This window comes from Erpetoichthys calabaricus, chromosome 5 (assembly GCF_900747795.2).
Source record: "Erpetoichthys calabaricus chromosome 5, fErpCal1.3, whole genome shotgun sequence".
Classification (NCBI taxonomy): domain Eukaryota; kingdom Metazoa; phylum Chordata; class Cladistia; order Polypteriformes; family Polypteridae; genus Erpetoichthys; species Erpetoichthys calabaricus.
In genome coordinates, this window is record NC_041398.2 from 87128621 (window position 1) to 87150141 (window position 21521).

Here is a 21521-nt window from a genome sequence, read left to right on the forward strand (position 1 = left end):
ACATTTTTAATAATAAAATGCAATGAATGCATTTGCCATTCTGACAGATGTTGCATCACAAACATTCTTAGTAATAAAATACAATGTGTTTATCATTCCAACAGATGGTGCATCACAGACATTTTTAATAATAAAATGCAATGCATTTGCCATTCTGACAGATGGTGCGTCACAAACATTCTTAGTAATAAAATGCAATGCATTTGTCATTCCAACAGATGGCGCATCACAAACATTTTTAGTAATAAAGTGCAATGCATTTGTCATTCCAACAGATGGCACATCACAAAATTTTTTAATAATAAAATGCAATGCATTTGCCATTCTGACAGATGGCGCATCACAAACATTCTTAGTAATAAAATGCAATGCGTTTGTCATTCCAACAGATGGTGCATCACAAACATTTTTAGTAATAAAATGCAATGCATTTGTCATTCCAACAGATGGCGGATCACAAAATGTTTTAATAATAAAATGCAATGCATTTGCCATTCTGACAGATGGTGCATCACAAACATTTTGAGTAATAAAATACAATACGCTTATCATCACAACAGGTGGCACATCACAGACATTTTAGTAATAAAAAGCATTGCTTTTGTCATTCCAATTGATGGAGTGTCAAACATTTACACTGCTTTTGCAAATCTCATGCCTAGTGGCATATAACAGAGACATGTGCATTGCATAGTGCACTGTAAATGTTAATGCTGAGGTCTATGTCGATTACTTAGATCTTAACCCGCCTTAGTTGGGTAGCACAGCTAGTTCCAACATAATCCTATAATGCACAAAAAGGACAGACATCTTCCTCCTTTATGCTTTTATCATGTGATATCATGTGAATTTTGTGCCAAATTGTGGGATGCGTCTAAACAGAAAACTGATGAATCCTCATTCACTCTGATACAGTTTGTTACTTGTTGTTTGGAAAATCTCCTACTGATCACACATGACTTCAAATGTATATAGGTGAATAGCTTCATTTATTTCAAGAAAATGTGTTTTTTAATTTTTTTTAATTTTGAAGAAAATGGTAATACCTATGAAATTAATTAGTGTGCATGATCTTAATATTTGAATGAGTTTACATTCTACAGTTTTGCCACTTTAGAAATAGACAACTTTTGAAATGTGATAAGATATTTTATGTTTCATTTCCTTTAAAAAGTTAAAGATTTATGATCATAGAATGGTAACAAACTGGTTTGCTGTAGTATATTAAGTGTTTACAGTATTTTGAAAGTAATGCCATCTTTTTTCAGCTTTATAGAAAGCAATAAAATCGAGACAACAGGAAAATATGCCTTCCGAGGTCTCCGTGATCTGACACATCTGTGAGTATTTCACTACCCAACCATGTATAAAAATACTTACACTCACAACAGTACATAAATCTCAGACTGACCATTTTTTATTTTAGGTCACTGGCTAACAATCATATCCAAAATTTACCCAGAGAGATTTTCAACGATTTGGATTCCTTAATAGAACTGTAAGTATAGTAGTCTTACTTAGGGGAATCATTTTCAGCTCCTGCCTCCTGCTCGTCACACTCCCATGGATGAGACATTTTCCGTGTGACTTTCAACAGAACAGGCAGTACAAATTTCCTTTTTCCACTGTCTGCCACTTTTAATTTTTTGATACCTTCTTCGAGAAGAGTTATAGTTTATGTTTATTGTGTAGTACAGCAATCAGAATTTGGTCTCTCCATAATCTATGTTTATTCTGAAATCAATTATCATGTTTTCATACTTCACATCAGCTGTTTTCTCAATAGTGGAGAATAACAGTTTCCAGGGATTATAAAATTGTGATTTATATTCACAGCAACATCAGGTTCTCAATAGTGGAGAGCAACAATTTCCAGGGATTATAAAATTGTGGTTTATATTCATAGAAGCATCAGGTAGAATCAAAATGTAACTGTGAAATGAAATGTGTTCTTATATATTTCAATTATGGAAAATTCTCACCATCAGTATGGAAATCACTATTGCACTAAATTATAATTTGCTGTCAGTGTGTGGTGGCTCTGATTTATAAAGATGCTCATTCATTCGTTCGTTCGTTCATTCATTCAATTTCCATTTTATTGTCATGAAAATCAAAAGCCCTGCACCAGCAACATCAAGTAGAAGCTGAGCCATCTAATCACAGAGCACACTTGCAACGCACACTCATGCAAGGAGAGTTTTGAGTCACTATTGTAATGGAATGGAAACTGGAGTCTCCAGAATGTGCCAGAAAGTAGCTTGGCAGCGTGCCATTCCTAGTTCTCTATAGTTTTGAAATAGCAGTCTTAAAACAGTAATAGTCTTATAACATATAATAGTCAAACTTGCTTAAAAAGATTCAGGGTCATAGCCTTGCCACTTGTGTGCCCACCTGTACTCGCATTTACACTGGTCCTAATTCAGAATTACCAGTTAAGCTGGGTATATAACAGGAAAACCTCCGCACGTTGTAACAACAGGCAAAAGTCAGGCCAGGATTTGAACCCAAAGTGCTGCATCCATGAGGCTATGCACTGCACCATCCTACCTTTGTTCTAGTAAACTATATTTACAGTATTAAAACATAAAATGGCTACATTGAACTGTAATACTGAACTAGATTAAATGCAGTAGGTATGAGAGTATTACGTCAGGGTAGTGCACCATAAAGCTCTGATTACTGTATGTTTTTGTACAAAGGGTAAATATATGGAGGTCCTATAAAAACTCACCCCCTTTGATAGTTTCATAGCTTATTGCCTTTATGTCGGCACATTTGTTTTTCTTTTAAACGTTCAATGTAATATTCCATCTGACAATGTACAATTTTAAGACATTTTATTGAACCATTTGATCCTTAAGTGGGTCTACTTTCAACTCATAATGTTCACTTGGATACTTTATTTCAGGATTGAAAGTGTAAGTATTGTCTAAAATATTGTAATGGAACTGGGGTTGTGAAAGATGGAAGAATTGACTAAGCATTCTGAGAGCATTGTCGGTATTTGGCTCTTGAAAGGACTTTTGGTGCATCTGCGACTGAACCTGCTGTCTCCCTCTTTAACCTCTCTGCAATGCCATTCAGATGTTCTGTGGCTTCACACAACCCTGTTTGCTTCGCCCTGAGCCTGCACATACTGTACATGCCACCGGCTCTGCCTTACACCGCTCACCTGGGGTCAGTGGCAACGTCACCTGCTACACTTTGCCGGCCACACTTGCAGAACAATGGGCTTCAGCAGTGGAGAAGCCGCCTTGTATAATTACTTCTCTTGAGTGCTTTATCTGTGTCCCTCCATGAACTCTCTCAGGAGCTGTTTCTATGGCCAGCTTCTTCATGTAGCCCTTTCCTTTCTGATACTCCTCGGCCACAAAAGAAACATGTCCCTCTCAGGTCCAGACCACAAACGTTACACTATTGCTCTAGACACATAGCAATGTGAATTTTACATTATTTCTAGAAGTATACTCTTCCATTCATTTTGTAACACAGGAATCCAGTTCAGGTTTGTGGGATGTATCTGGCTATCCCAGCAAAACTAAACACAAGGTAGAACCCAATAATGGATGGGCCCCCAATCCATCGTAGGGCATAATCGTTCTCACTGGTCCACAAATGCAATGACTCCTTGAACCGAAATTCTTGTCAGTTTGTCACGGTAAGGATGTAGATGGGTGTCCTGCCTCTTCTTCATGCTTAACTCTTGTCCAACCATTCGTAAGCCGTCCATTGTGGTTAAACACTATCTCCATATTATGCAGAAAGCCTTCAATGGATTTTAGCCTCTGGTACACCTTCAGCCCATTAAAAGCGGATCACTGCTGTGACAAATGGCCAGGAAGCAGGTGAGACAACACGAAAATTTAGGGTATCACCCCGGTAACCCCATTTACTTTTTAACTCGAAAAAAATGGCAACAGAAAACAGTCTCAAAAATGAACACCGGCGTTAAAGAACTGAAAGGATTGTGAACTAAACTAAACTGCGTTTTTTATATCCCCGGGACCAGAAAGGGTGGGACTTTCTTCTGACCTTACTGTTGGGCTTGGTTGCCCTCACTGGGGGTGTAACGAAAGGAAAAGAGACCGTTAGCAACAGCGCCCCACTCTCGCCCAGGTGTGGAATTGTTTACCTCTGCTGAGCTGAGCAAGGAGCCCTCTAGCGCATGCGTGATACTGCTCTTCTTTGGTGCGAATGGAGAGTGGAGCGGCCATGTTTATTCCTAGAAAACAACAAGAGAAAATGGTTGATCAAGGCTGAAACTTTACCACTGTGACCACAGACACATCACTTGTGCATAGTGAAACCTGTACAGCCAACCCAAACAAAATAATCACAAAAGTGCAGATAATTATTGGCTTATTTTTATAATTATATGTGTTTAATGGAATGCATTTCCATAGTTAAGGTTACTACTGACTGTCCATTCCAGAGGTATGTAAAAGTGCAAGTCCGTTGCCTAAACACGTTTTCACCTGAACCAAGAACAAATTTACACAGCAATTTAGTATAAATATATAGTGCACCTTTTGTATCTTTCACCACTTATCTGGTACTCAGTCACCCAGTTCATGTCACTCCTGCCCCATATTCCTTCTGCAGGTGGTGGGCCCACAGGAGGAGGGCAGTCCCATGTCATGAGTTCTAGCTATGCCCAACCAGGCCCAGTGGCAGAACCATCCACTAAGCACTCACCCGTGGGCACTCTCGCCCCAGGCACCTTTTGTAGTCTGTGCTGCTTGACATGGTGATTCACTGTCTCTCCTTCTATGTAACTGTGTCTCTCTATTTCTAAATCACCACAGGCATAACATCACTGTTCTCGTGGTTAATGGCTCACTCTATCCATCCAAATCAGCAAATCAACGTTCATCCAGTGCACATTTTGTGTTAGTTTTTAAATGCGTACAAATAAGAAGAATGTTCAACATTTTAAAATACAAAGAAAAGTTGGCAGCTATTCTAGGTCAAGTGGACAGAATTTTATTAAATTGTGCTTCATTTTCAATAAGTCAGGTTGATTCTAATGTCATTGGTACTGTGTATAGTACAATGAAATTTGTACTGCTATGACTCAGCAGAGAAAAATCAAAAGCATACTTATCATAAAACATATATACAATACGGTATACAATATGTATTTGAAAGAATTTTCTTTACAATATGGTGGTAAATGACTAAAAAATGTAACCACAGTCCAAGCTTCCAGCAGAGAGGCAGAGAGAGTGAGCTTAGTCAAACACAAGAAGCCGTTCTCTGATGTTGTATTTGCTGACATATTCATGAAACAGCTCTTTACAGGTGATTGGTCAAAAAGAATTTTCCTGAGAAATATAAACCAGAGTATGGCTTTCACCCATTTTCTTCAATTAAAAGCACGATTCAAGGATTTACTTCTGAGGAGTTGTTAATCTGGATTATTTACTCTCATACTGTTTTGCTTTTGTTTACAGAAATATATTTTAAGGTTTTATAACAACAACAACAATATTTATTTATATAGCAAGTGAAGCAAAGTCAGCTGCTGTACAGGCTTTTAGATAATCAACGCACAGCGTGACAAGCAGAACACGCAGCTCGGCAGCAGCAAGCCAGCAGCTGATCCGTCCACATCTCCTTAGTGTGCATTCAGCCTCCTCCTTCACAACGCGAGGCACAGAAACATGTAGTGGCTGGAGCAAAGCGCGCCCTGGGAGAGGGAGGAGGTGGGCGAGCGAAGCGAGCAGGGGGCAAAGCCCCCTAGTTTTCATACAAGCGGAGTGGTGGCTCTGAGGCTAAGGATCTGTGCTCGTATCCCGAAGGTTGCCGGTTCGAATCCCCGTCACTGCCAAAAGAGATCCTACTCTGCTGGGCCCTTGAGCAAGGCCCTTGACCTTCAATTGCTCCAGGGGCGCCGTACAATGGCTGACCCTGCACTCTGACCCCCAGGGATGTGTGAAAACTAATAAATTCCTAATACAAGAAATTGTATAAGGCAAAATAAAGAACAAAAAAAAATATGTAGCTCAAAGTGCTTTACAAGATGAAGAAAGAAAAATATAAAAATAAGATTAGGCAATACTAAGTAACAAAGAATAATGTAAGGGCTGATGGCCAGGAGGACAGATAAAAAAAAAATAGCACAAAAAAAAACTCCATAGGGCTGGAGGTTCTGAGACACTGGGCATTCTACCTAACATCGATGATCTCAATCAGTCCTCATGGTTTTCAGGTATCACGTGGAAGAATTAGATGATTCCTCTGGACCTCTGGCCTTCAATCCATAAATGTAGGGACATCACGGTGATGGTGGTGCAGATCGCCACCACAGAAAACTGGAACAAGAGCAGCAGAGGGGTTAGTTTGGATTGCAGAGCCATGATAAAAATGATAATTCAATGCATATTGTCATCCGTGGGTAACAGAGTTGCACAGAAACACACAGGAGATTAGAAGAATAGAAAATCTTCCTCTTCATTGGGGGCCCCCCCCAACAGGAGTAGAGGTTGTCTGGGGGAAAAGAGAGACAAGGCATTAAGACAAACGGACAGCTGCTGCACAGGCTTTTAAATGTTTGAAGTGCCGTATGAGATGCAGATCACGTGGCATTGCAGCAGTAGCAAGCCAGCAGCTAATCAAGCAAAGAGGAGGTAAAAAACTGAATCACCGTTTAAGAGGGGGTTTCGGAGGAGCCACCGTGTCTCCTTAGGGTGCGTTTATCCCCACTCTTCACAATATACAGTTACACTAAAATGAAGCTATAAGAGAGCCACATTAAAATAATGGGTTTTTAGCAGTTTTTTTAAATGCTCCACCGTATTAGCCTAACGAATTTCTGTCAGTAAGCTATTCCAGATTTTAGGTGCATAACAGCAGAAGGCTGCCTCACCACTTGTTTTAAGTTTAGCTCTTGGAATTATAAGAAGACGCTCATTTGAAAATCTAAAGTTACAATTTTAGGTTGATATTCAATTCTACCAGCTGTATAATTTGCAGTGCGTGTATAATTTTCATGAGTGTATGTTAGTTTTCATCTTGATTTATTGTTAAATGTTTAGATTCATTTTTGTTATTTGTGACCTCAGTGCGTGGATGCATTTTTTTCAGGGACTTCTTTAAGGAGCAGTGTGCAGGTTTCATCAGTGCAGATGTCTACTAGACAGCAGGAACTGAGCTTAGTAAAAATACACACATTTTCTTGGAAAACTTTTGACAACCATACGATATATAGTTGAATGCACTGATATTAAAAATACTGTGTGAGAACCGAAAAAAACTGTGTGGGAACCCTGTCCACCCACTAACACATGTAAAAGGCCAAATGGGACAGGCCAGTTAGATAACAAAGTGCTATTCTTTCCAGAGCCCATTTAATGGTTTACCTTTCTCTTGAAGTTCCCAGATTTCAAAGCGAATTTTCCTCACATTTCAGAGATTTACGTGGCAACACATTTGAATGTGACTGCAAAGCCAAGTGGCTTTTATCCTGGCTAAAGACCACTAATGCGACTGTATCTGACATTTACTGCTCTGGGCCAGAGGACATGAAAGGAAAGAAGCTTAATGATCTACCATCTTTGAATCACGAATGTACATCTACAGGTATGTTGCATTTTTAATTAATCCCAGCAAATACTTCTTTAAAGTCTTTTCATTTCATGTACAAGGCTCCTATGAACCAAATGTCGATCCATCCTTCCATGTACTGAAATCTTTTGGATTGGCTTCCGTCTGTTTGGGCAGCATACAGTGCGGGGAACACATGAACCACACATGTTATCCTAGGAAAACTATGCATATACCACACCAACAGGGATTTGGTCAAAAAATTTCTTCTTGGGGTGGCACGGTGGCGCAGTGGTAGCGCTGCTGCCTCACAGTAAGGAGACCTGGGTTCGCTTCCCGCGTGGAGTTTGCATGTTCTCCCCGTGTCTGCGTGGGTTTCCTCCGGGTGCTCCGGTTTCCTTCCACAGTCCAAAGACATGCAGGTTAGGTGCATTGGCGATCCTAAATTGTCCCTAGTGTGTGCTCGGTGTGTGTATGTGTGTGCCCTGTGGTGGGCTGGCGCCCTGCCTGGGATTTGTTCCTGCCTTGCACCCTGTGTTGGCTGGGATTGGCTCCAGCAGACCCCCATGACCCTGTGTTAGGATATAGCGGGTTGGATAATGACTGACTGACTGACTGACTCTCTTCTTGGAAACAGAGCTGTGATGTGATGCAGCAGCCTTTATGGCTTTGTGACCACTGTGAAATTGTTAGCTTAGAATATAAAATATATTATAAAATTGGGCTTCAGTGCAGCACAGACTCAATCTGCACTTTCTCTAGTGCTGTTCTTTTTTTGTAATACAACGACCACTCGCTATTTTGTAGAAGTGGTCTTAAATATGAGCAGCTTGTGTAACTTGGGTAACTCTAGTTTCCTTACAATTATGTGCTTTTAGAGTGGTTAATAGATGGGGTGCCACCATCGAGAGAGATGTGGAGAGAGTAAACCAGATGAACAACTTCTTTAACAGGTCTGACCACCCTAACCCACTCTCACCTCGGAGAACTGCACCTTCCAACCATCCTTCTGCTTATACCAGCATAGGAGAGAGTTTCCCCCAACCCACAATAACAGCAGCCAAGGTAAGCACAGAGCTGAGGAGACTTTGTGCCAGCAAAGTAGTGGGTCCAGATGGAGTATCGCCACGACTGCTGAAGGCCTGTACGTTGGAGCTAAGGAGTCCTCTACAGCGCATCTTCAACATGAGCCTGGAACAGGGGAGACTCCCGAGGCTTTGGAAAACATCTTGTATCACCCCAGTCCCAAAGGTATCACATCCTAGTGAGCTGAACGACTTCCAGCATGTCGCTCTGACATCACATGTGATGAAGACCATGGAGCGGCTGCTGCTTCACCACCTGAGGCTACAGGTCCGCCACACCCTCGACCCTCTGCAGTTCGCATACCAGGAGAAGGTGGGAGCGGAGGATGCCATCATCTACATGCTACACTGATCCCTCTCCCACTTGGACAGAGGCAGTGGTGCTGTAAGAATTATGTTTCTAGACTTCTCTAGCGCCTTCAACACAATCCAACCTCTGCTCCTTAGGGACAAGCTGACAGAGATGGGAGTAGATTCATACCTGGTGGCATGGATCGTGAACTATCTTACAGACAGACCTCAGTATGTGCGTCTCGGGAACTGCAGGTCTGACATTGTGGTCAGCAACACAGGAGCGCCGCAGGGGACTGTACTTTCTCTGGTCCTGTTCAGTCTATATACATCGGACTTCCAATACAACTCGGAGTCCTGCCACATGCAAAAGTTCGCTGATGACACTGCTATCATGGGCTGCATCAGGAATGGGCAGGAAGAGGAGTATAGGAAACTAATCAAGGACTTTGTTAAATGGTGCGACTCAAATCACCTACAACTGAACACCAGCAAAACCAAGGAGCTGGTGGTGGATTTTAGGAGGCCCAGACCCCTCATGGATCCCGTGATCATCAGAGGTGACTGTGTGCAGAGGGTACAGACCTATAAATGCCTGGGAGTGCGGCTGGATGATAAATTGGACTGGACTGCCAATACTGATGCTCTGTGCAAGAGAGGACAGAGCCGGCTATACTTCCTTAGAAGGCTGTCGTCTTTCAACATCTGCAATAAGATGCTGCAGATGTTCTATCAGACGGTTGTGGCGAGCGCCCTCTTCTACACAGTGGTGTACTGGGGAGGCAGCATAAAGAAGAGGGACGCCTCAAGCCTGGACAATCTGGTGAGGAAGGCAGACTCTATTGTAGGCACGGAGCTGGACAGTTTGAAATCTGTTGCAGAGCGACGGGCGCTGAGCAGGCTCCTGTCATTAATGGAGAATCCACTGCATCCACTAAACAGTGTCATCTCCAGACAGAGGAGCAGCTTCAGCGACAGACTGCTGTCAATGTCCTGCTCCACTGACAGACTGAGGAGATAATTTCTCCCCCACACTATGCAACTCTTCAGCTCCACCCCGGGGGGGTAAACGTTAACATTATTCAAAGTTATTGTCTGTTTTTACCTGCATTTTTATCACTCTTTAATTTAATATTGTTTTTTATCAGCGTGCTGCTGCTGCTGGAGTATGTGAGTTTCTCCTTGGGATTAATAAAGTATCTATCTATCTATCTATCTATCTATCTATCTATCTATCTATCTATCTATCTATCTATCTATCTATCTATCTATCTATCTATCTATCTATCTATCTATCTATCTATCTATCTATCTATCTATCTATCTATCTATCTATCTATCTAATCAGTGTGAATTTGCACAATATGAGGGGCCGTGTTTATCTGCGGAAAAGTGCTGAGTAAGTAGGCTGGCAGTCAGTGCTGCCCTAAGAAGCTGTGGCTTTCCACGGCCTTCTAATGTGTAACTGGACTCACAGAGAGGATGGAGAAATAAATGAGATGAGAGGGATGTAGTGTTCAAGAATCTATAGATGTCCCAGCAAAATTAAATGTGTACATCACAAGAAACTATTTTGTGAATTAAAAAGCAAAGCTGAATGTCAGATCATCCATATGAGAAGTATAGGTAATACATGTTTGAGTAGGCCTGCCTGTACTTTTGCTATTAATGCTTACAAAGCCCTACATATACAGATGTTAACTAACTGTACAAATGACGTTAGTACATGAAAGGACATTGTCTGGAAGTGATGTTATTAGTTTGTATTTTTTATTGATGGGCTTCATGTCATTCTCGCTGCAAATTACAAATTAATGTGTCATCAAACTTTGTTTAAGATGAAATAACAGGATGGAAAAATATAGAAAAGTAGGCTGCATTACTAGATTGAAAAGTAGAAAAAGGAAATCAAAACTGAGCAAAAGTGCACTGATGTTAGCGGAATGGTAAAAAGACGTGAAACATTAATTGGGCACTAGCCTGAAAATGTTTTATATAGAAAATGGAGAGGAAAATATAAGGAAATCAAAATCACTTCAGTATGAAAAGGGTTCCCTTTCCTGCCTATACATCTCACAAATACGTTTGGTTCATGAGGCACAACAAGTTTTACATTGTCTTGTCCACTATACATTATTTGTGTTAGCTACTCCTATCTGTATCTCTGATGATTTCTTTTTATCTTATTTCCTTTATGTCCAGACTTTGTCCTTCATCAGACTCTGCTATCGCAGTCATTATCTGTTGACACCTTTAACTACAAAAACGATGTCTACGTAGCTATTGCCCAGCCCAACACAGAAAATTGCATGGTGCTTGAATGGGATCATATTGAAATGAATTTTAGGAGCTATGACAATATTACAGGTAAATGTTACTTTGTTGTACATTGGTAAGTTATTGACCCTTTTTATCACCTCACTACTGTGAAGATTCAGCCTCTGTGTCACTCTGTCTTTATTGTTTCTCGTCATTTTTGTAGTTTATCCCCATGCTCCCTCATTTGTCCTTATTAATATTTTTGTATTTATTACAATTTTGGCCCAGTCTCTTGTTCCCATAGGTAAAGCCCTATATAAGCCACCTGTTCCCTTAGTTTCTGCTGAGGTATTAGATGTTGTTGGGAAGTGTTCTTCAGCGCCCTTTCTACTTTCACTTTATCTGTAAGTTTGTTGGGCTTTATGCCATTTTCATTTGGATTTTTCTGTTTTTGATTTATGGCTTTTCCTTTCTGCATCTAATTTTTTTTTTGGTTTGCCACCTTGTTTTTATATTTTTTGAAATACATTTTTTATATTTTTTCTTAATGAACATTTGGCTTTTCTTTGTTTCATTAATATTTAGTTTTGTGAGTAAGCATTTTGGAAATTCATTCTTTGTTTTGGACCTGGTATGTAAATTAATGATATGTAGAATCAGGGGTGGCCAACTCTGATCCTGGAGAGCCACAGTGGCTACAGGTTTTTATCCTGATTTCTTAATTCGTGACTAGTTTTTGCTACTATTAACTTCATTTAATCTATTGGTTATTTAAGACTCAGACCCTTTAAATCAGGGCTGGGCAACATCAGTTCTGAAGGGCCGCAGTGGCTTCTGGTTTTTGTTCCAACCCAATTACTTCATGTGAAATCATTCATTGCTGATGAAGTACTTATTACTCAAGTGACATTTTTCTGCTTCATTTTAGTTATCTTGCTTGTTAAGATTTTGAACCCTTAATTGCTTTATTTTAGCCTTAAGCAGCTGTACTCATTGTTTAAACTGCTCCTTATTAGCAGTAAGATGCAAATGACAAAGGAACCAGCAGTTCTCCATCTAGCTTGCCTCCACTTCCACCCGTGTGTATTCATCATTCACTATTTGGTTTAAGTACTCACAAAGAAACTGAAGAGAAAGTGAAGAACTGAAAATCACTCATCCGTTTTAGGAAATCACTTGGATGATACATTAGAAAGGAAAAAAAAATCTATGATTTAAGATTGAACTGACATGGTAGAATTAAAACACTAACAAGCCATGAAATAAATAACATTTGTTATTAGTGAGGATTGGCTTCTAATTAAGCAACTAATTAAGTTGGAACAAAAACCTGCAGCCACTGTGGCTCTGCAGGGTCGAACTTGGCCATCTCTGATACAGATGATGGAGCTAACAACGACAAGAACTTATGCAAAACAATCTAAGGGATCATCAAAATGTCTACACAAGAGAGGATTTTTTGTTCGTTTGTCACGAAAGATCCTTATTTATTTACTAAATGACAGGCAGATACATGTGGAACTAATATATGCAAAAATTCTTCCAGACATGAATTAAGCTCATTTCTTCTTGTGTTAATCACACAAATTCTTCTGGAGACAAAACGCCATTTGTTTTGCAGATTTTTTTGCTATGTAAAACATTGAGTTTCACCGTCACTTCGGTTTCACACAAATCGTTTTTCGCTTGACATTAACTTTTTTTGAAAATTTGAATCATGGGTGCTACAAGCAAGTGAATGAGGCTAGATCAAAATAAAAACAATGAATAACAAAAGTTTTGCTTGCTACATTTCAGGATGTGAATAGAATTTAGCTTGAATATGAGATTGTAAATTTGTGTAGCTATAGTTCCCAAATGTAAAACACATGTAAAGTAAAACTTTTAGATTTAGAATGAGTACCTCTAATATTTACCATGTATGATATACATTTTGTGAGATTTCTCTTGAACCATAAAGTCTTTCAATTTTAGTGTGTTTTCTGTAATAATTATTTAAATTAAGAGTCTCAGTTACAGATAATAGAAGCCCATCATCAGCAGAAACTTAACTTCCTCTCTGAATTTCCCAGATCTCTGCACAACAGAAATGGTGAAAGAGAAGATACGCATCTTGTACTACAACTAAGAATGAAACCATTTGAATTTGTATTATTAGTACAAACTGGGGCTTCATCATTTGAATGCAAATGCAAAACTTTAATTTAGGCTACAGTATAATATTTTGGACAATGGTAGGGGCATACATTAAAGTGCATAAGTTGTTTCCTTCCAGTATATTAAAAGTATCTTCTGCACCTATAAATAATTAAACCTCTGGATGTGGTGATGTTGATGAAGTGTGTATAACACTAACAGACAGCAGGGTTAGCATTTAAACATTTTACCCTTAAAAACCACTTTCTGCCCAGTTGAAAAAGCAAAAGACTTAATTTTGTTGTAGATGTCTACTAAGTACTTTTTCCAGTTTCTTGGTTTAATGGTAGGTAAGGAATAAACTAGCAGTGAGTATTTAAAAGGATCAGGAGAATAAAGAGGTAAAGATTACCACTGGGAAACCTATTTTCTTTTGGCAAGGCCAAAATTAGAATCAAAAATGAAATTCCAAAGTTATACTTGAAAGTGATAACAAAAAGAAACCAAAAGATTATTACTGTACTCTACTGTATTCAAAGTACTATTGTACTTTGTATTATTTGGCAGGTACTGTATCATATATATATATATATATATATATATATATATATATATATACAGTATATAAAATATTACATTTATATATATATTATATATATGTATAAAATCCAATGTATGTCTGTCTGTATGTCTGTCCGCTTTTCACAAGAGAACTACTTAACAGATTTAGATTGGGTTTTTTTCTATAATTTGCTTGAACATTCCGGTAGATTTTGTGACTTCTTTCATCACACTAAGAATTATAGTTTGCTTGCAGGAGCAATATATTTGCGCTAATCTGAGACAGAGGCTGCGAGCCAAGGGGAGGGGGAAGCCGGGCAGGGCTCTCCTCACTGTCCCGTTTAACTATTGTGTGGGGACAGCTAGTATATATATTTACATACGTATATATATATAGTTGATGCCCCAGAGGATGAGTGGGAGGTCAAATTCCTTACCCGGCCAGGATGCCATAACGGAAGGATGGAATGGGTGGGGGTAATACCTGGCTGGGACACCTTATGATTCCCCTACTGACTGGGATGCCCAAAGTCAACAGTAGCCAGCAAGGGAGAAATTTATCCTCCACCATTCTAGGTGGTAGGGTCCATCGTGTAGGGTCAGAGTCTGGATATCCGCAGGACTACATGGGAGTTGGGTTCACAAGGGGAAGATAGTGGGCACTACCTGGGAGGATCTCCCTAGCTTTCTTGTAGCCGGGAAGTGCTTCCAACTGAACACATAATGTCACCTGGGTTTACCTCAAAAGGAGCCTGCTTCCATTGCTCTTGGAGTCAAAGCTGGGAGGAAGTGGACGGCACTCAGCTGGAGGATAAAAGGAGGAAAGAACTGGAAGTTTATTGTGTTCATCTATTGTACAGGGTGGTCCAGATCTAATTATGCAATTATTGCATTGCATTAAAAGTTGCATAGTTAGATCTGGACCACCCTATATAATTGTGGCTTATTACTAGAAAGACTGCGAAGAGGTGCTTTAGAAGAATAAAAACCTTTATTGTATTCATTTAACGTGTGGTGCTTTACTGTGTCTATGGTATGGGGCTCTCTGGTGCCCCCTTGTGGCCACAATATTTTTAAATACAGTATATGCAGTCTCAGATAAAGACAGGATATCGGTGGTGATCTTTTATTCTCTCATTAAGATAATATCACAAGCTGTGTTTTTCCAGGTCATTGTGTGATGCCAGGGCTACTCTTTTTGCACCTAGACATTGATACTCATGTAGCAAGATGGTCTAGTGCAATAAAGGACTCAAATAAGGAAATGTTGGTGTAAACAGTGTTCTGCACCTTTATTCAACAACAATAAACAGTAAAGTGTGGTACAGTTAAATAAATAAATAAACCATCCTCTTTAAATCCAGTGATCCTGTGGAGGTTAAAATCCATCAATAAGTAATTCTTAAACTGGTTAAAATCAAGATAATCTCAATTTTACCTCCGTCATTTTTCTCATCTCTTTTTCTACCTCTGTCTCTCTTGGACCCCTTTTATCCTGAGTGAATGCAAGTGCGGCAAACGATTTGCAGATTCTTGATGAGGGACAGCTGCATTAACTTCTGTCTTGAATGTTACGTGTAATTTCCAACTTCCCTCAATTCATGATCCCCCCAGCCACACATCTTTTCTCTCACACCTATACTGCCACACTGTGGGACAATGGTGCTAAGCTCTAAGAACAATGTAAAGGAAAGAAGTATGAAACATGATTATAAGACTTGGTATTGGTATTGTAATAGACGGCAGGCATGGACTGACGTACCGACCAGGACAAGGCATAATTAATTACCCAGCCAGGAGGTCAATGTAATTAAGGAACAGGGGAGACAATGTATTCAAGCCAAATGCTCCCCCAAACTGCTAGGAAGCCATAACCCTGGAGATAGGTACACAAGGAGACCCACAGGGTATGCTGAGAATTGCAGTGTCGTATGGCAGCCCAGTTCCACCTGCGTGCCACCAGAGGACACTTCTAGGAGCTGTGCTCCTTGGTTTTTAGGACTTCTGATTAATCCGGAAGCACTTCTATCGGGTTATGCCCCTGGCAGTAGTAGTACTCCTGGGTCCATGATAAAAAGAGCTGCTCTGCCAAATCTGGGCGAGCCAGAGCTGGGAGAGAAAAGAGGCAACACTCTCCTGGGAGGAGTGGAGGAGAAGCAAAAGAGGGAGAAGAGAAAAAATTTATAATTGTAGAGTTCTATATTGACAAATAAGCCTTTTCTAAGGTAACTAGGGGGCTCCGCCCCCTGCTCGCTTCGCTCGCCAACCCCTGGTGTTGGGAATGACAAAGAGCGCGATGTATGAATGAGATATAGAATAGTGTGACGGTGTAGATGATGCAAATAGAAAGCAAACAATAAAGTGTGTGGCACAGTGTAAAGGTTTATTTGAAAATTTCTTTGTACACGCCGTTTAAGTGTAAAAGGTAATTCCAGCTTAGAACTTGTAAGGTCATTTAAGATGGTTATTGTTGTGATCAGAGTCAAGTTTGTCAGAGCTTAGAAAGAGTTGTGTCTCTCCAGGAAGTAATGGAATGACTTGGGTATTAATGTTTTCCACATTAATATTTTTTGGACATAATATAGTGCGTTGTGTTAAAAGGGGCATTTGGTCTAATGAGATTGCTGTTCCAAATGTCTCTGTAACTAAGTCGTCGCAGATAAAGGCTTGAGGAATTGTAATAATATGTTGCTGAAGTCCATCTGTATTGGTGAGTGTACCATCTCTCAGTTGTAATAAGCAATTGTTATGATCTGGTTCTGGACATCGTATCTTTTTTACTAACTGTAGCTTTTGAAAGCAATGCCAATTGTCTGCGTATTTTAAGGTGCACTGAACAATAGCTGAGTGCATGGCATCTGGAAGAATAGCTAATCACTGTCTAAAATCTCCTCCTCATAAAAGTACCTTTCCTCCAAATTGAATATCATTATTCATAAACGTTTGTAGAAGTTTATGAATGGTGTTGAGTAAGTGACTTCATGCCATTGAACATTCATCAATAAACAACATTTTTTCAAGACGGATGTCACGTGCAGTGCCACCGTTAATGTTCATAGTGGATACCGATTTGTAGGATCTAATGTAGTTGATAAAGATTTCACTTTCAGGTACATCGTCAGTTATAAGCTTCTGTAGATATTCAGTATATGAATGTAAAGAAGGCAGTCTAATTTGACCCTTTTGACAACAACGTGTAAATGTATCACTTGTATTGCCAGTTGTTTCTTCAGGGAAGTGAATTGAATGACAATGATTGCAAATGACATTCATTAATCCGAATGAATTTTCCTGGTGTATGTTTTCCTTGTGCCGTTTGAGAGGCACGTTGTTGCATGTGTAGTATTTGGGACGTGTTGTTCTGGAGCTGTAATCGATTTGCCTGTGCTGTGTGAGAAGCCCGTTGTAGCCTTCGCTGCCATTAACGTATGTCTGAGACGGGAGGTGTTTCGTTTTGAATCCATGCCTGTTGCGATGCAGCACTTTGATTGATAGTTTGCGTAATGTGGATCTAGGATGTAGATTTGTGCATATTTGCGTTGTTGATTTGTTTCAGGGTGCACTGTTCCAATGCGATGCAGTATTTGTGCACATATGCGAAAGCAGTATGGGCCATTGCCTTTTGGTGGCCTGATATTTACTCTGGTATATGCAAAAGCAAATGAACTATTGTAGGATCTAATGCAGTTCATAAAGTTTTTACTTTTAGGTACATCGTTAGTTGGAAGCTTTAGTTGAGCTTTGCGTTTTTGGAGTCGAGACATTTTTTCTTTTAGAAATATGGATAAGTAATAAGGAGTATTGCACTCACTGTTAATATGGAGCCTTTTCTGCGGTTGAACGGTTAATAGTGCCTTATTGTAATGAGATCCACCTATGCTGCATAGCCGTCTATTTTGTTGTTTCTTTCGTGTTCGTGTGTTTGTTCCTGTTATTATTTCCTTTTCGTTTTGTACCCGTGACCGTGTATTCATGACTTGTTTCTTTCTCAGCATGCGAAATATGGATAAGTAATAAGGAGGATCGCAGTCACTGTTAATATGTTTCCTTTTCTGCAGTTGAACGGTTAATAGTGCTTTATTGTAAGGAGATCCACCAATGCTGACACCTATGCTGTCTAGTGTGAAGGTGTTGATGTTCACTTTAGAATATGTGGCTTTGGGTGTCACTTCTTATGGATGTGTCTGTGTGTGGGGGGGGTTGAGGATTGTTGTCGCGCGAGCGTCTTCTTTCTTTTTGTATTCCTGTGTCTTGTTGAATCCCCCTCTTTGTGTGTGTCCCGTCCCTTGCTTGTAGGGTCTGTGGGGTGGTTTTGTGTTCTTTTTTTTGTGTTCCATGGGCTTGTTGAATCCCCCTCTTGGTGTGTGTCCCGTCCGGTGCCTGTAGGGGGGGGGGGGGTGCCTTGCTGTTGTGCGCGAGCCTCTTTTTTTTTTTTTGGGTCTAGTTTCGTGTGCAATGTGTTTCGTGCTTTGCCTGCGTTTCCTCATTTCTCCATTTTTCCTGTGCTCACTCCTTTTTTCTGTGGTCTTGTCCGCCTCTCGCGGCCCCTCATCCACCTCTCTCGCCCTCTTTTGTCCGCCTTTCTCGGCTCCTCAGCCGACTCTCGCGGACTCTTTTTGCGCCTGCGCAGTATGTCTTTTTGCAGCTACGGCCCATTGCCGGATGTGCCTGCGTCCATCATCTGGTTTAGCATTCTCGGTTAGTAATATGGATTGTTAATAATAAACCTTATGTTTTCACTGAGGACTTGTGTCTGTGTAGTTTGGGGTGCTGAAACTATCTCTTTTGGTCACAGTGTTTAGAAGAGAAATAGGCCGACGGTATAGGAGGATTTTATGTATTTGTTTGAAAAAGGTGAGGAACATCACCACTGTGTTTTTGATTGTATCATGCACCTCTGGGATTTTTTTAACCATCCATAGCAACTGTGGTAACAGTAGGGATGCAAATATTTGAGATATTTTTCACTGAATAGGTGTTATATAGCTGCAGTATAATTCTTAAACACCTTATTTATTTACTTATTTTGCAATGCTTCTTGACCCATCTTCAGGGTTTGTTTTGCTAAAAAGTTTAGAAATGTCCCTCTTAAATATTATGAAATCTTATTTATCTTTCCTCTGGGTTCAAAATAACTAACGAACTGATCAAACTAATGATTTTTTATTATTTTTTTATACAGAAAAGGTCCATCTTCACTTTGGTATGCAAATATCTGTGAATATCCATCACATTTTAAGCATTGTAATGGCAGGTGATTTTGACAAATATATTGTATTTTATTTTATAAAAAACAGAACATTTTAGAAGTTTTCTTCATTAATCATGCCGGCTAATAAACAATGTTAAAATTTGTAATTTGCATTTGTGAACACACTGCAGGAATATGAATGATAATATGAAATATTTGCTCTGTTGATCCTAGGTATGTCACTAATAAGTATTGTTGTTCTTACTTACAGGCCAGTCAATCGTTGGATGTAAAGCTATATTAATTGAAGATCAGATCTTCATTGTAGTGGCTCAGTTATTTGGGGGCTCTCACATCTACAAATATGATGAAAGCCACACCAAGTTTGCAAAGTTTCAAGATATTGAAGTTACCAAAATTTCCAAACCGAATGATATTGAGGCATTCTTGATTGACAAAGAATGGTTCTTTGTAATAGCAGACAGTTCAAAAGCTGGTTTGACAACCCTTTATAAATGGAATAGCAAAGGATTTTATTCATATCAGCCATTGCATGAGTGGTTCAGGGACACAGATGCTGAATTTGTGGATCTTGATGGAAAACCTCATCTTATCCTGGCAAGTCGTTCCCAAGTGCCAGTTATCTTTCAGTGGAACAGGGGCTCGAAGAAGTTTATTCAGCAGAGTGAAATCCAAAATATGGAGGATGTTGTGGCTGTGAAGAGCTACCGGATCAAAAATGACCTTTACCTCTCCCTAACCAGGTTTATTGGTGATTCCAAAATACTGAAATGGAGCAACAAACAGTTTTCAGAAATTCAAGCTCTACCTTCTCGTGGATCAATGATCATGCAACCATTTTCTTTCAAAGATCGTTGCTACCTTGCCCTGGGAAGTGATTATACCTTTTCACAGATTTACATTTGGGAGGAGGAGAAAAAAAATTTTGTTAAATTTAAAGAAATTTATATCCAAGCTCCTCGTTCTTTTACAGCTGTGTCTACCGACAGAAGGGACTTTATATTTATCTCAAGTTTTAAGGGAAACACTCAGATATTTGAACATACTCTTGTTGATTTAAGCTTGTGAATTAGAGACTTGAGCTACTATAGGTAATAGGTAGGTAAGCAAGTAAGTCTTCCATGGCTCAATTTAAATAATGCTTGCGACAATTAACAACTTAAAAGAGTGTAGGTAACTTTCTTCAGCTTGTGCCTGTTCTTGTGTAGTTTTTTTAAGAGATCTTGCACTTGCCTGGACAAGGAAATGGTAAAAGATTTCATATGACATTATCAGGTATATTGCATTGAATATCTGAAGCTATTTTAAAATGTGAGACCTTGCCTCTGATAAATTTACTGTAGTACAGTACTATATATTGCTGCACAAGGTGTACTGGTAGCAAACAAAGTTTTTGTAGATGAATACATACAATATGCATTTTTATTACTATGGAAATTATATGATTATATAATATGAAAAATGAGTGAGTGATTAACAGAGGCACGTTACAGAACAATGCAGCAGTTTATATTAACTTTTAGTTGTTGCATTATGAATGGTGTGTTGAATAAAGGTATGCTTTTTGCCATCCATCAATTTTCTGAACATATTGATACAGTACAATGTAAAGGGAAACCAAAACCTGTCATGGCAACATTGGGCGTAAGGCAAAAAGAACAAAATCATAGCCAGTTCACACTCACCTTAATTAGGCCAGTCCAGAGCCATCAGTTAGCCTAGAAAGCCCATCTTTGAGTTACAATAAGAAACTGGAGCCACCTGGACAAAAACACACACAGATAAAGCAAAATGTACTCATTTCACAGAAATAGCATCTGAAACAATAAGGCAGCAACAGTAACTATGGTAGAGATGTCTGTTTTTTATTTATTTTAAAAAATACTATTTTAGTGCATGGCACGGTGGTGCACAGTGGTGCAGGGGTAGCACTACTGTCTCTTGCAGTAAAGGAGGCCAGGGTTTGCATCCCAGGTCCCACCAGCATGAAGTTTACATATCGTCCCCATGTCTGCATGGGTTTTCTCCCACTCTCCGAAGACATGCAGGTGAAGCAGACTTGCGACACTAAATCAGCCCTAGTGTGTGTTGGTGTATGGGTGTGCTCGCCTTGCGATAGATTGGCATACCGTCCAGGGTTTGTTCCTGTCTTGTGCTCTGTGTTAGCTGGGGTAGGCCTCAGCACCCTCCACGGACCCTAGTCTAGAATAACGGAGTTAGAAAATGACATGACATGATCTGCAGTGTTAAACTGCAGATCATATTAAGATAGAAAAGCTCTCGCTTTGAACACCATGCTGTCCTGAAATGATAGGTTATGTCAATAGCTTAGTTACATCAAGCCAAATCAGACAGTTTAGCTTCTGATGAGCAAGGTTTACTTTAAGTTAATTTTGGAAACAGAAATGTTTAAGTTTCTAGTAATATAA

General features: G+C 39.6%; 1 protein-coding gene across 1 annotated transcript in view; it reads left to right on the forward strand.

Annotated features, from left to right (window-relative positions):
• Positions 1–21268, forward strand: part of lgi2a (leucine-rich repeat LGI family, member 2a) — a 68135-nt gene extending 46867 nt beyond the window's left edge. The window contains exons 4-8 of the mRNA XM_028802989.2: positions 1269–1340; positions 1427–1498; positions 7415–7584; positions 11127–11291; positions 19343–21268. Coding sequence (XP_028658822.2) covers positions 1269–1340; positions 1427–1498; positions 7415–7584; positions 11127–11291; positions 19343–20160 — 1297 coding nt within the window. The 3' untranslated portion in view covers positions 20161–21268. The remainder of the gene's footprint in view (positions 1–1268; positions 1341–1426; positions 1499–7414; positions 7585–11126; positions 11292–19342) is intronic.
• Positions 21269–21521: the final 253 nt, after the last annotated feature.